The following is a 16,512-nucleotide window of genomic DNA, read 5'->3' on the forward strand; positions in this document are numbered from 1 at the left end:
CAACTTATCAAACCCACACTATTGTTATCGGTTATCATTTATTAGAATATGGAAACAATTTAAATAAGACTTTTAACTAAATTTATATTACAAAAAGAATAAATTCCACCAAAATAAGAAGAACTTAATTTAGATTATGATAATTAAACTTGTTTTTTTGAACCTACGATAAATTAAAAATGTTTTCACGAACGCATCCATAACTATCCAATCAGAAACAGCCAACGCTGTTTCCGACAAATGTCAAGTGCGGCTGATACGTGTATTTTTCCGGTCCTTGTCCTTTTCTACTAGCTTCACTTAGTCGGCGAAGAAAAGCACACGGATTAAATTTAATCCCAGTGAAAATATCAAAATGTTAGGATCACTTAAATTAGTTTTATATTTAGCTATAATTTATGTATGTAAGGCCACTGAAGAAGATGTACTAGAGCTTACAGATTCCGACTTCAGTACTGTTATAGCCCAACATGATACAGCTCTTGTCATGTTTTACGCGCCGTGGTAAGTTACTATAGCTAAGTCTGAGGTGAATAACCTTTGTACGCACTTTAAATTAATAGCTTAATATATTTCAATCTCTTTTCGTGTTAAGGTGTGGTCATTGTAAGAGAATAAAACCGGAATACGCGGTCGCGGCCGGCGTTTTGAAAGATGATGACCCTCCCGTGGCGTTGGCTAAAGTCGATTGTACGGAAGCAGGAAAGAGCACTTGCGAGAAGTTCTCGGTGTCTGGATACCCAACACTCAAAATATTCAGAAAGGGAGAGCTTTCACAGGAGTACAATGGTCCTAGAGAATCAAGTGAGTTGTTTAATATATTATCTTTATATCTCACAAACATCAATACTATGTTCTTCATATCTAAAATATTCTAGCACTTTCTATCTTGTGCAGGAATATAAATGTATTTCATGGAATAGTGGGCTAGGGATTAATTAACCTTGGATTGGTTATTTTCCATATTTACTCTAATAGGGAAAAGCGTCTAGTTTGTACTACACCAATTTTGTCATGTAAGCTGAGCTCGTAACTACCTGTAAAAGCTAAATGAAAATTCATTTCTGAGATGAGTATATTGACAGGCAGACTAAATAACCAGGCAAACTTAATAGACAAAGTAACTTAAATTATAAGCATTTAATATGTTCATCCATTATGTAAACTGTGTATTTTATACAAATCTATTACAACAATTACAAGCATATTAAAAGTTTGTCTATTTGTAGATTATATATACAAAATTTTAAAATTGTACTATTAGTATGACTACAATGAAATATCTTTCCTCAGATGGTATTGTCAAATTCATGCGTGCCCAAGTTGGTCCAAGCTCCAAGGAGCTCACAACTCTGGCCAGTTACGAGGCATGGCTTGCTAAGGACGAAGTTGTTGTCATTGGCTACTTTGAAAAGGACTCTGAACTCAAGAGTGAATTCCTTAAGAATGCTGACAAGATGAGGGAAGAAATCACTTTCGGCCACACATCCGCTGAAGAGGTTCTGAAGAAGGCTGGTTTTAAGTAAGTAGTACTATTGAGTTTCTCTATATTTTTGGAAACTAGCTCTGCCCCCACACTTCTACTCTTATAGATCATGCTCTTATGAGAATGTTGCTGTGCTACACACTGTATGCATGCGTATGTATCCCGATGGTCCGCATGGGGGGTGTGTAGCGATGAACGAAAAACCTACAACTGATGCACCTCACTTCCACCGCACGCAAAATTTCACACCCGTGCAGTCTTTCCCCCTATCGCCCGCATATTGTGGGAGTATCATCAACGAACTTGTCAAGCTATATGTGCTAACATAAATATGTTCCTCCCACATGGTTACATAAATAAATAAAATATTTATATACATACAATATGCACATCATTATCTAGCCCCAATGTAAGTGAATTTGTTTTTATCACAGAATTTATCACATAAATTTATATACAATAGTTATCTAATTTATACTATATACACTCAAACACTGAAAGACCCACGCTCATCACACAAATATGTTCCAGTCATAGGAATCGAACCGACAGCTGTAGATGTAAAAAGTAGGCTCACTACACACAGCCGTCAAGTCTAGTCAACCAAATTTTCATGGGCTGTATGAACAAATCCATCTTATCTAGTTTGAATATTATCATTATGAACCTATTTTAATGGTCCAATGAAGGGCCAGGCCTCTGTTCTTATAGAGAAGTGTAAGCTTAAACCCATTGTGCTGCTCCTAAATCAATAATTCCAGTGGCGTGCATAAGGGGTTTAACTAGGGTGTGCACCATAAGTAAAAATTGGAAAATTTCTTGTCCAACTGTATAATTTGGTCCAACATAGGTTTGTATTGAGTTTTTAGGGTATGCAGTGCTTTTTTGTATCTATGAAGTGCACGCCACTGTTGACTTTGTAATACTATGGTAATAATAGGACTGATACTGAATTATTACAGAATAGATTAATTACTGAATGATTACAGAATAGATCCAGGAAAAAGTAATATTTTCACTGTAAAAATAGGAAATTGCAATTACTTGATAAGTGCAAAAGTAGCTATAGAAAATAATGTTTTTTATATTTATATTTAAACTTTTGAATCCAATAATTTATTTAACTTTTTAAATTATTTAGTAAAAAAATAACCAATAAAGACTTCCTGTTGATAAGAAGTTATAAAACCTGAAATGTGTACAATTAGTTTTGGTTGATAATAATAATTTAGTTAATTTAATACAGCGGTTAAAATTTGTAAAGTGCCTGGCAACTAAGATAAAATTTAACTGAATTGATTGTGCTAACATTATATATTTGCACAACTGTAGGCAATGTCTGACTGTCCTTGGACTTTAAAATTTCAGTGTTAACCATTTGTTCTCTATAGAGTTAATTAATTTTTATCAATCGAGTTTAAGTTACATAATGTAACTTTGCTGTGTTTGAGATACAGAGTTCCAATTAATTTGTTTGAGTTGTTGGGGCATGAATATATTTACTTACTGCAATAAAATAAAGGTTATTGGGCAGTAACGTGTACTTCATACATGCATTAAAGTATTGCATATCCTACTTTTCTTATTGCTTATTAAATGCAGATTTTTCCAATTTGGTTACTTTTTATTACCAGCGCACACCCTGATCAACAAACATATGCACACCACTGGTATTGGGCCTTATTATATGGTGGGTGCTTTTATAGGACGTCTTTTTTAACTATTTCACTGAATTCCAATTCATGAATAATCTGAATAAGTGATAAAAGTTAGCATAATGTACATATCACTACTGAAGTGAATATTTTTGGTACTGTGTGTTAAGTCTTTATTTTTATCTAAAAATATTTACATAATGTATCTCATTATAAATATAAATCATTAAAAAGAATTATCCATGACACATTGTCATAATTCTTTTTAATGATTTTAAATAGTTAATATCATAAAAATCTTCAATAGTCCATTAAAGATAAGAAGCAATTTAATTCCATGAATGATAACAAGCAAAAATCAGTTACAAGATATAGGGTTTAGGTGCTACAATGATAAAAAAAATATTGTGATGATCTATACAAATAAAAATGCATCATCGAAATGGAATGTACGCCCATAACTATCGAAAAAGTGAACCAGATTGGATGTCTCTTGGCTTTATGTATTAGTTATTGTTAGAACAAGGTGTGTGTAATATAAAAAAGGGTTTGATGTTTAAAAAAAATATCTAAAAACAACACTTTTCTATACTCCCATACAAATCATTTGTAATAAAACTTAAAAGAGAGGTAGGGTAGGGTTTGTTTTTAGGATAGGGGTAGAGAAGAGGTACAGTAGGGGTAGGGTAAGGAAAAGTGCATATAAGTCAAAGCGATGTTTGACCACGTCTGCTAGTTAATATAGATTAGTAGAAATACTTTGGTCTTTCTGAAACTTAAAAGGAACCCTTATCACTTCATTGACATTCTGTTAATTAATTGTCACAATACTTTTTAGGGTACCATAGGCCATACCCAAAGGGTAAACAACCCTATTACTAAGACGCCATTGTCAGTCTATCTGCCTGTCTGTCTGTTACCAGGATGTATCTCATGAACTGTGGTAGTTAGTCGAAATTTTCACAAATTATGTATTTCTGTTGTTGCTTTAACAAGAAATACTAAAACACAACAAAGTAATCATTTAAGGGGGATCCTATAACGTAACGTCATTTTTACAGAACCTTTCGTGCGTGAGCCCAACTCGCACTTGGCCAGCTTTATATACCAAATAGTGGAAGTAGAGGACCTGACTGATGTTATTTAAACGGGTACATACCACGATAAAAAGACGAGATTTCTAATGTCGATATTTCGACCCAGTTGCATGGATCGTGGAAACGACGGGACTGAAGTTGCGAGATGAGAAGTGAAGTCAGCTGTTAGGGGCAGAATCAATCTACCCTCTTTCTTGTTCTTTTTCTTTTTTCAACAACCTCGCGTTTTTGGCTGTTTAGGCAAACCACACTCACGACATCGCTTTTGTTATTATGCATCTCGCGTTGCTCTATTTATTGGGGGTGGTTTCTCTTTGTCTTGCTAGCTTAGTCCATGAATTGGTATAAAATAAGAAAAATATAAAATGATTTGTTCTTTTATTTATTTCTGAAACGATTGTAAGTAATAGCTGTATAATATATCGAGTATTTACACCATTTCACTAACGTTCCGTAAACACCCCTCGTTATGCTTGAAATTGTTTAGTATTGCGGCAATTTACCGCAATTATTGTACCGATAAATGTTAACTATTGTTAAACATAAATAATCACGAAATTTCCGGGATATTCCACAATCAACAAAAATAAAATGGCTTAAAAAAAACAACTGTTAAATAGAAACCTTCAGTTAGAAATGAATAATATCGAAAAGAAGGTATATTGTGTTATGTACCTACTTAGTAAATAATGTATATTATGTATAATAATGTTGTCCAGCTATTATGTCTTCCAACACAATTAAAATTGTTTTAGTCAGTCACGAATACTGCAACAGTTATGCACATATTTTATGTATGCACAATGTGAATGCATACAAATACTATTTCCATTTCCTGTGATAAATAAAACGAATGACATGAAAATTGTACTAACATAGATATACAGTAAAAAATGATTATTTTTACTAGAAACTTAAATAAAAAATAAATATACGTCAGTCACACTGTGAGGTGGTGATAATAAAAAAATACCTGGCCGATATTTTTGAGGGCCTCCCGCGTCTGCAACTCTTAACAATTTAAATTTTAAGTTTACGACTTTCATATTTGCCATTACAAGAAGTAACAATAACTTAAGTGCTGATACCAAATCTTAAATTTTGACTTTAACATTAAATTTCGTTGGTTTTGGGGGGAAAAAGCAAAATAAATTAATTTTTCCCTACTAGTGTGCTGCAACTAAGTTCGCGTTAAACTGTTTATTATATTTTTAACCGACTTCCAAAAAGGAGGAGGTTTTCCGTTCGGCTGTATGTATGTTTTTTTTTACTTGTGGGCTATTGTGTAGATCTCCAATTATAATATAAGTGTTACATACTAACCATAATACTATTACTTTGTCTGCAGAGACAATGTCGTGCTATACCGTCCCAAGCGCCTGAGCAACAAGTTCGAGGACTCATCTGTGGTGTACAACGGCGAGGGCTCGCTGAAGGCCTTCATCAAGGAGAACTAGTAAGTTCATGTCGAACTATCAAGTAGATAACAAGCAAATGTACTTACTCACACACTCACAAACACTCTTAAATAAGATCGTCTCACATATACTATAAGATTTGAATATTTCTTTAAAATTACAAATACTGCAATTTTGCAGTTTTTGTAATACACTGTATCTAACAATTAGTTGGTAATAGTGTAGTTGACTCATATCAAATCCAACTACTGAACCGATTTAGCTGAATTTGGAATGAAAATAGATTTTACTCTGGATTATGAGACAAATATCTTAGCATTCCATGGATTCACCGTGCGGGTGCCGGGTCCATCGCGTGGTAGAGATAAGAACTCAAGCAGATTCCTAAACTTATGACTACAGGATGTAGGGTTAAGGAATTCCTTGACGATCGATCAACACTCCCCGTTCTCTGCTCGTGTAAGGCTACTTTTTATCCCGAAAAAATCCTTGGATTCACGAGATTAACGAAAACCTTTTGATTTTGATGGGATGAGTGTTTGTTACTCTTTCACGCGTCGGCTACTGAACCGAATCGTCTGAAATTCGAAATAGAGATAGATTATAGTCTGAATTAACACTTTTTATCCCGAAAAAATTCATGGATCCATGGATGATTTGTGAAAAGGTAAATTCCACGCGGACTAAGTCGCGGGTAATTTCGTATAGTACATGGTATGTAGTATGGTAATAAGGGTCCGAAATATATCGATATCAATTAATAAAAGTTAAGGATTTCTTATAAAACTTAATTTAAATATCACATATTTTTTAAAATTTCCCAAACGTCAAAAAACGCTGTCGTCCATTTTGTGACGTCACTAACACACTTGATGTACTAAACGTCGAACTAATTGGTAACTAATATTTTTGTCAAACGCTCCTTTTGTATGGGATTTATTATAGTGACGTCATGAAACAATTGAAATATAGATTGCCATGGCCGAGGTGTTTTGGCTCGAATTGTCAAAAACTTATTTAAAAACAAAAACATCTCAAGAAAATATGAAAAAAAAAAATTCAGTCTAGTAAAACGATAATGAACTATTTAAGACCATTAAAAAAAAGTGTCAACTAGCCTATTCTGTGAGTGTATAGTGGGTATAAAAAATTGTTAGCAAGAAATATAACGTTTTTGTATTGTAATATTTCAGTCACGGCCTAGTGGGCGTGCGTCAGAAGGAGACCCTCGCTGACTTCACCAGCCCGCTGGTGGTGGCCTACTACGACCTGGACTGGACCAAGAACCCCAAGGGTACCAATTACTGGAGGAACCGTGTCTTGAAGGTAAATTTATAGCCTCAATAGCTCAACGGTAAGAGCAGTCAGACTCATCACCGAGGGGTGGTGGTTCGATCCCCGTCCCGTTTGTCTATTGTCATACCCACTCCTAACACAGTGTTTCCCGACTAACTGGAGGGGAATGAGAATATTGGTCATATATATAAAAAAAGTTATGATCATAAAAGTTGGATTGGCAACAATACAACAAGGACACACAAACAAATTAAAACAAATATTATCTGACAAGAGACTCTGTTATAATTATTATCACCTTGCATAAGATTAGTGAAAATTACCATTCCACATAAGAATAAATTAATGATTAAACCTGGACCTCATAAGAGGAACTGGATAGAATAGTTCTTTCTGAAATGAGAAATATTTAAGCTCTTGGATCTGAGTTGCCAAGTTGGTTGTGGTATTGGTGGTGTTACACCCTGTGGCTTGGTTAAGTTAACCTGTTGATTGGCATTATTTACATTTGATAGTAATCATTAAGTGTGGTGGGCAAAGCTTCATATCCCCTGTCTTATAAGAACGGATAGCTTTTTTTTTACAACCCTTGACAATCTCACCTGATGGTAAGTGATAATGTAATCCAAGATGTAAGCGTGTTTCGGTTTCTATACGACATCGTACCGGAACGCTAAATCGGTTGGCGGTCTTTGCGACCGAAGTTAATTTGGGTTAATGATGAGTTGGAGGGAAATCGAAATATTAGCCATATGGCAAAAATCTTCTTGAAAAAAAAAATATCTGTACAGGTAGCCAAAGAACTGCCGGAGGTGACGTTCGCGGTCAGCGACAAGGACGACTTCGTCCACGAGCTCAACGACTATGGCATCGACTTCGCGAGGGGAGACAAGCCTGTTGTCGCCGGCAAAGACATTGAAGGAAACAAATTTGTCATGAGCGCTGAGTTCAGGTAACTTTGATCAAATTCTCTATATTGCATGCAAATGAAAGAATTTTTGAAAAAGTCATCATCATAATCATCATCATGTCAGCCAATGGACGTCCACTGCAGGACATAGGCCTTTTGTAGGGACTTCCAAACATCACATAACTGAGCACCTACATCCAGCGAATCCCTACAACTTGCTGATGTCGTCAGTCTACCTGGTTAACCAATTGGTCAAGTAGTTTTAATTTTAATTGTAACAATCATGTCTTTCTTCCAATCCAGATTTCTAAATTAACTAGTACACTGAATTTATTCTGAATTTGAAGCAACATTTTCATAACTGTTCCGTGGAGTTCATTGTTTGTTATCACTTGTGAAGAAACTGAACAATTTATTTATCCCTTATCAAGTTAGAAATATAGGTATTCAGGCTTCAGTTATTTTTATTGCTGGAAATACATTCCACAAACCAGTTATGGTTTAATAATAAAAAAAATATCAGAAGTAATGAAATGTGTATGTTATGCAATGACTGACAATAAAAACTTAATTATGTTCAAAAACTTTTTTAAAATTGCCAAATCTTTCAAATAATTATGATATATGTTACATGTACGTAGTTTAGTAAAAGATGGAGTAACGTTTCATTTGTTAATATTTTTACCTTAATTTTATCAAATTTGTGAAAAAAACAATTTCTAAAAAGAATCGATTCTTTTGATGGAACAGCAAAAAAAAACAAGTCAGGTAATCGAATATTGTATGTATATTCTGTGGATAGTCAAAGCGATGTGTTTGTTAGTCTGTGTAAAAATTACGCGTGTGTGTATTGCGAGTCAAATTTATAGTTGTGTGTAGTGTATGGACACAGAATATATTTAATGGTGTTAAATATTTTTTATGTGTGAGTTGTAAATAATTTACCATTTGAAGACCACTATTATTATCAGTGGCGTGCATAAGGTTGTCGATTAGGGTATGCGACTAGTAAGAAAATAAATCAAACTGGAAAATCTTTATTTGAAGACAACTCAATAAGCATTATGCAGATAACTCGTAGGGTATGCGGTACTTTAATGCATGTATGAAGTGCACGCCACTGATTATTATACACTGATTATGTATTACAGCATAGAGAACATTATCGCCTTCACCAAGGACCTTCTAGACGGTAAACTAGAACCGTTCATCAAGTCTGAACCTGTGCCAGAGAAGAACGACGGACCAGTCAAGGTTGCCGTGGGCAAGAACTTCAAGGAGCTGGTGACAGACAGCGGCAGAGATGCTCTGGTCGAATTCTATGCCCCATGGTGTGGTCACTGCCAGAAACTTACTCCAATTTGGGAGGAGCTCGGTGAGAAGGTATGTAGCACTTGTTGTGTTTAATATTTTCTGTGTAATGAATAATATTAACCATTTTTAAATGTTAGCTTTCTGTATTCTCCGTTAAAAACAAAAAATACTTGTGAAATAATTATTTCGATACGTTAATTAATTCCCGATATATAGAATTTTAAAGTGAGCGCGCGGTGATCAGCTCGCGTTTAACGTCATCAAGCAACATTTGCTCGCCCGTTATAGGCAATTTCGTACCTCTGCCTTACCTACTGATGAACTACTGATGAATGTTTAGAATTGTAAAATTCTTTTTGTGTTGAAAAGCCCGTTTAACAAGGAAGGCTATAAGCTACACAACATCACGCTACGACCAATAGGACCAAAGCACCGATCAAAAATGTGGCCCAAATGGGGAAAATAATGTTCGCTTGTCGGCTTGAAACTTATGATTAAATTGACTTGTGTTATTGCATCACTGTGTTGGCACCGCCTATGATACGATACAATTTTATTTTTCGCTTTTTAGTTTAGTTTAGTTTTTTGTTAAAAAGATTGTTTTAGTGGTCCTATCAAAGTGAACGAAAGCGCCACAGTACGGGTAATATCGTTATTTTCATTTTAACACAAAATTACTGAACCGATTTTCATGAAAATTAAATGGGACCAATCTGGGAAAGTACCAAAAGACCACTGATGTGCATAGGCCTCTTGCATGGACTTTTAAACACCAAGGTGCCAACATAAAGCAGCTCCCTGCAACCCTCTTGATGTTCTTCACCCCTTGCCCCGCTATTACCACCACTGACAGCCGGGAATAGCATGGCTACTGGGAACTAGTGGCTGTTGTTGTGGCTGTCTTCATCTATACTAATATTATAAAGAGGTAAAGGTTGTAAGTTTGTAACATTCTTTAAATTTGGTAATCTTCGGAACTACTGGTCCGATTTTAAAAATTCTTTCACCAGTAGAATGCTACATTATCGGGGAGTGCTATAGGCTATATTTTATATTAGTATCATATATATTAGCGGAGTTATCACAGTTTTTGTCATACAGGTCGGACTGAAAATCCGACCGAAAAAAAAAGGGGTAGTGGTAAGGTAGGGGTAGGATAGGGTAGGGTAGGGGTAGTAGTAAAGTTGACATCGCAATTTACGCGGACGAAGTCGCGGGCGTCCGCTAGTAAAAGATAAATGACCACGCTGGTCATGCGGGTTAGAATAATAAATTAATTAATTTGTAATTCACAGTTGAAGGATGAAGAGGTCGACATCGTCAAGATTGACGCCACCACCAACGACTGGCCTAAATCGCTCTACGAAGTGTCTGGTTTCCCCACCATCTACTGGAAACCCAAGGACTCTTCCAAGAAACCTGTCAGATATAATGTAAGTAGTCTCATTACTTTTGCAGCAAAAATTAACTGTTTAGAAATTATCTAAATAGTATATGAGTATTTATGTAATTTATAAATTACGAAACTAAAAAGGAGACAACAAGAATTTACAGATTCTAGAGTCCCTATTCTTACTTTTTATTTAAACTAGCGGACCCTTTCAAGCTTCACTTTGGACTTGTGTGCACCCCTACCCCTCTTTTAAGTATTATTATGAATCATTTGTATGGAAGTATAGAAAAGTGTTGTTTTAGACATAATTAAAATGATATACATTTTGTATATCCATTCTTATTTCTATAGATATATTATACAATAATCAAAATGATTTGTTGATTTGTTTTAAATAAAACATTTTTTTTTCTGATTTACAGGGAGGCCGTGCCTTGGAAGACTTCATCAAATATGTAGCCGACAATGCCTCAAGCGACCTCAAAGGCTTTGACAGAAAAGGAGCAAAGAAGGATGAGCTGTAAACAGTTGTGATGTTAAACTTTCCATGAAAGATCTGTGTGTGCAAGTAATGTGCGTGTGTGTGTGCAAGTATTAGCTCGCACATAATAATTATAAATCTATTTTGTAATAAGACTACAATATAGTGTATGAGCGTGAGACACATTTTGTCAACGTTTTGGAGTATTATCAACAACTCCAAATCTTAAATCAAATCTAATAGCTTTTCTTGGTGTCATTCCATTTATTTATGAGTGAGTTTACTGTTTATTTTGGAATTTACCAATTAAAATTTGGATGGTTGGTGAGAGTGAGAAAATATTGTAATGTATAATTTGTGAATCAATTTTGTATTTATTTAGTACACCAACCAAGCTTTGTCATATTTTCATAGATAAAATCCGTTATTAATAATGAATCAGAAATACAGTAATTTTTTAATGCATTTCTTATATTTTGGTCAGTGGTAACACTAAATAAATTAGTAAATATTTATAATAAAGGTGTTTTATTTTTCTCTCGCCACTGGACTGTGTGACATTATTTTAAAATTTCACTTTTAGTTTAAAATACAGTTGAATTTAAAAATATAGCTACTTACTTCATAGAATATTATTGAGGATATGTCAAAAAACTATATAATGGGTGTTGTTACTATTTTCTGCTACTAATTTTAGCTGGCTGCCCTTCTCCAGCCAATATGGGGCACCACCCCCATAAACTACAATACACTACCCTAAACCTGTTAATTTGAAGCTTGTCTACTACAAGTCAAAACAAAATGTTATGGAAACGAAATAAATAACTACAAGTAATTTTGTGAAACTATATATTTTCTTCCTTCCACCTCTCGATCCACTGTACAATAGTTTCGACATTAGTGTACAACTGCTCTTCAGTGTTGTTATGCAGCTCTTGTACTATTTCTGGTTTGTATGAGGATTGTGCCTCTTCCAACAATGTTTCAAATATTTCACATTGAATGTTGTCTTCTAATTTTTTACCAGTGTAGCCTCTAAAACAGTAAATTACAAGTAAATCCCAACTTATACTTCATGTACCATTTTTTTTTTATTCTTTACCCCTCATTTCTTTTCACTTTGATGATAAGTGATGATGCAATCTAAGATGGAAGCGAACTTGTTAGGACGAGGATGAAAATCCACACCCCTTTCAGTTTCTACACAACATGGTACCAGATTGGTACATCTTTGCAGGTAGGGTGGCAACTAGCCAAGGCCCAAGCCTCCCACCAGCCAGATCTGAACCAATTAAGAAAACCTCAATTGGCACAGCTGGGGATTGAACCCAGGACCTCCTTATAAATCCATTGTGTATACCACTGTGCCATAGAGGTTGTCAAACTAAAGCAAGTCTTGTTTGAAAAGATTCAAAATTCTGTATTCACAGGATGAAACAAAAACATCTTCTATGCTTGATAAAGTTCTCATTATTCATTCCACTTTACTTTCTCTTGGGTAACAAAATGTGTACAAATGTGGCATGGCCTTAAAATTTTGCTGTCTATTTTAAGAACTTCAAGATACTGAGTAAATAAATATATATTTACACAATACAGACATCATTATTTACTAGCTTAGTTTGTGTTATGATTTTATCCTATAAATTAATATACACCTGGAAAACATTCATGCTTAGCACAATTATTTTCCACTTGTAGAAATCAAACCCAAAGCCTTATTATAAATCATTATTATACAGCAGGGCAATCTAATATTATTACATTGCATCATCACTTACAATCAGGTGAGATTGTAGTCAAGGGCTAACTTGTGGAGAATTAAAAAAAAGGGTCATTACTCTCTGTGCCACACAGCTAGCTGTGTGGCACAGAGAGTAATGACCCTCTGTGCCTTTTATTTTATCTCTTGGTGTGTAACAGAATATATTACTAATTATATAACATAGGACCAAAAACATACTCATATGCATCATTCATCATTTGTAGTAGCTTTTGTCAAGTAAATATCTAAAAGCAATTATTACCTGGTAGACAGTCTGTCATATAATGCAGTATTATTGGTTCTTATAACAAAGACACCATCAAACCACCTCTCTGGGAAAAACTCACAGCCGTGATAGTCAACAATGTTGCCCCCCTTTGCCATCATGCCTTCCATGATATCCAATAACTGAAATTAATAATAAATACTATATCATAAAGTAATATCATGTACCTGCTCAATTTTATAGTATTTACTAACACCAGAATTACAATAATAATACTTAAGAGAAAAGAGGTTTTCCAATGTGTTTATAATCTAACTCTTGTTTTGATTGTGCGTGTATAAGGTGTGTATGCACTATAAGTAAAAATTGGTAAATTCCTTGTCAACTATGTACATATTTACGGCCTCTGTGGAGCAGTGGCATGCGCAGTGGATATACAAGACGGAGGTCCTGGGTTCATGTCCATTCTGTCAAAGACTAAGTAATGATTGAAATATAAACGTGCGTTTAGAAATACTGACAAATGATGAACATTTACGCGTGCATTCATAAAATTTTGTGTTAATTAAAGTTTCTATTTCCGAACACAATTTCTAAGATTTATTCTATAGGTTAACGAATGTGTAAATGTCTTTTTATGTTATCTATGATTTTTCAAAGACAAATAATTACATAGGTATAAAAATCAATGACACTTTTATTTATAATTTTAGAACTCAAGAATGGGTTAACCTATCCAAACCAAATGTTTAGCCTTTGTTACGAATATTTATTAGATGGCTTATGTAAAGTTTACACAAAATCGGTAGTCATTTATCACATTTTTTGTAACAAATTTTATTTCATTTAATTCCGAAGTAGGATAGGGGTATGGTAGGGGTAGGGTTTGGGTAGGGTGGGGTAGGGTTGCGGTAGGCTAGGATAGGGATAGGGAAGAAGTGCACATAAGTCAAAGCGAAGCTTGACCGCCGTGGTTAATTAATTATATAAACGACTTTACCTTGTCTTCATTTAAAAAAGGGCATTGATATTCTGAATCATATTCATCCAAGCAATTGTACTCTTCAGCAAGTTTTGATACTTCTCTCCAAGTGAACTTTGTTCTTTCAGATAGCATTTTTGAAATCGTTGATTTACCTACGCCTGGTGTGCCTGATTATAATAGGAGAATGGATCTATAAGTTAATCAGAATAAGTACAATATATTATATATTTTATAGGTTAAAGTATAAATTATACCAATTACCAGTTACTAGCACGTTTGGCAAGTTTCTTTGACGTACTGCCATTTCTAACACAACTCTTAGGAAATAAACGAGTATAGTTATTATATTTAGAAAGATAAATGGTTCCTTGAAATTTTTTCACATTTATTTACAATAATTTAATAAACTACAAGTTTCAACCAAAGAGTATAAACTTGTACTTGACGTTGGCGGTCCGTGTCCGCGCCGTAGACTAATGACCAAAGAGTATAATAATTAGTATATTCATGACTAATACTGAAAGTGACAAGCTTAGTCAATGGTGACCAAAGAACTAATAATAGTAAGAGGAAACGAAATATGGTCATGTGAACTGAAGCAAAAAATTTCATAAAAATGCCGCCGTAACAGCCCACTTTAATACCCACAGAATAAAGAATAATGGGCAGATAGTGCGCACGGAACACGACGGTGTCGTAGCCGTGTCAAATACAAAATTTTAAAACGAATACTTTCTCGTGTCAGTACGACATAATATGTTTTTATAAAAACTGTTCACAAAAACTAAAGAAATAAGATGGAGTATTTTTTATTGGTATGGTAGGTAATTATTTATTATTATATTAATTTACGTAAATGTTATTATTGTTAAATTTTGAAATACAATTTATGAAAACAGTTTGTTTAAGCGGATGTCGAGGACACGGGTGACGTTTGTGTTTTTATAGGTTTTTACAGAATAAAGACTTATTCTGGATCATCTTTATTCTACAATAATACCTATCTACCAGCAGATATAATTAAGTTTGCACTTTCTAAAAGTAGAATCACAAGAAACACCATAAAAACGATCTGATTTCAAGAACAATACTTATCAAATCAAAGAATACGTCAAAAACAATCAGATGGACATATAGAAGTTTCACAGGGCGTAAATGATTCCTTTAAATGGCGCCTACGTAGTAGTAGTAAGGCGGAGCTTTGTAATATTATGAATGATTTTGAAAGATACATAATAATAGTTTATAATAATAGTTTAATAATAATAGTTTATTTCCAAAGATTCAACATATTAGTACATTATTTTCAAACATAGCAGTAATATTGTGATTGGAACCATCCCATTAAGTTTGCAGTATTACTACTGTAACTTGTGACGGGCGGCCCCGCTCTTCCATAATATATAGTAGACTAATACATTGGATATAAATAATCATTAAAACTAAATTACTAATAATATACAAAAGTGCATGTGTTTGTGTTTGTGAGTGATTTGTGTGTGTTGTGTTTGAGTGGTGTGTGTGAGTATGTGTACATGAGCATGCGAGTTTGTGCAAGTTTTTATATTCCGATTTATGCTACACTTGATGCAAAAGGTTTTCGGCTTGATCATAGTTAAGTTTAAGTAACCAATCTGTAAGAATTTTTTTGCAGTTATGTGAATTTAAAGAGACGATGTTTAATTTTTTGTTGACTATATTGTAGAGGTGAGTGGATTTTCTTGTAAATTGATGAGCCGCAAATTTAGTTTTGCTTCGGATTGTATGTAGTACGGTTTTTCGTCTCCTCTCTTTATTATTATTTTCATTGCCCGGAGGTACATTTTTGTGTACTTTTAATAGTGAAAGTAATACATATAATTTTCTAACTGTAAGTAACTCACAATGTTTATATAAGTCAATGGTTGGATATCTGAATGGCTTGAAGAACATAACTTTTAATAAGGATCTCTGACCACGTTCTACTTCAAGAAACTTTGTTTTTGAAGCCGCACCCCACACTGTAATACAATACCCCAAAATAGATTGACCCAGTGTAATATAGATCTGAGTTAGTAATTTTTTTGATGTTACATGCCTAAGAGATTTAAAAATCCAAATGAGTTTTCTGATTCTACCATTTATAAATTCAACATGGGGATGCCATGAGAGCCGCTGGTCTAATATTATGCCTAAATATTTGGTTGTATAGACTTTATCAAGAACTGGACAGCTACAGTTTAAAGAGCAAATTTTATTCTGTTTGTGAGTTTTAATTTGGAAATCACTATTAGGTTGTGTTTTTGAATTTATTGTAAAGCATACATAGTTGGATTTTTTTGTATTTAACGTCAAAAGATTTGACGACAGCCACAGAGAAATTGTTGAGAGACCAGATTCAGCGAATTTTTTGACCGAGTTCCATGAAGCACCGGAGAAAACTACAGCAGTGTCGTCAGCATAAGAGAACACTTGACCACTATCTAGTTTTAAATTGCATAGGTCAT

General features: G+C 34.2%; 2 protein-coding genes across 2 annotated transcripts; one reads left to right on the forward strand and one right to left on the reverse strand.

Annotated features, from left to right (window-relative positions):
* Positions 1–250: 250 nt before the first annotated feature.
* LOC112054288 (protein disulfide-isomerase A3) lies at positions 251–11,572 on the forward strand. Its single transcript, XM_052882527.1, has 9 exons — positions 251–504; positions 596–804; positions 1,294–1,522; positions 5,587–5,694; positions 6,850–6,982; positions 7,744–7,904; positions 9,014–9,245; positions 10,472–10,609; positions 10,992–11,572. Exons 1-9 carry the CDS (start codon positions 356–358, stop codon positions 11,091–11,093), a joined length of 1,461 nt encoding a protein of 486 aa, XP_052738487.1. The 5' UTR covers positions 251–355; the 3' UTR covers positions 11,094–11,572.
* Positions 11,573–11,882: 310 nt separating this feature from the next.
* Positions 11,883–14,454, reverse strand: LOC112055192 (adenylate kinase isoenzyme 6). Its single transcript, XM_052882566.1, has 4 exons — positions 14,288–14,454; positions 14,042–14,193; positions 13,078–13,223; positions 11,883–12,085 (listed from the first exon to the last, which is right to left on the reverse strand). The coding sequence occupies exons 1-4, from the start codon at positions 14,328–14,330 to the stop codon at positions 11,896–11,898; spliced, it is 531 nt and encodes a 176-aa protein (XP_052738526.1). The 5' UTR covers positions 14,331–14,454; the 3' UTR covers positions 11,883–11,895.
* Between the last annotated feature and the right edge of the window lie 2,058 nt (positions 14,455–16,512).

The sequence above is a fragment of the Bicyclus anynana genome, chromosome 1 (genome assembly GCF_947172395.1).
Source record: "Bicyclus anynana chromosome 1, ilBicAnyn1.1, whole genome shotgun sequence".
Taxonomy (NCBI): domain Eukaryota; kingdom Metazoa; phylum Arthropoda; class Insecta; order Lepidoptera; family Nymphalidae; genus Bicyclus; species Bicyclus anynana.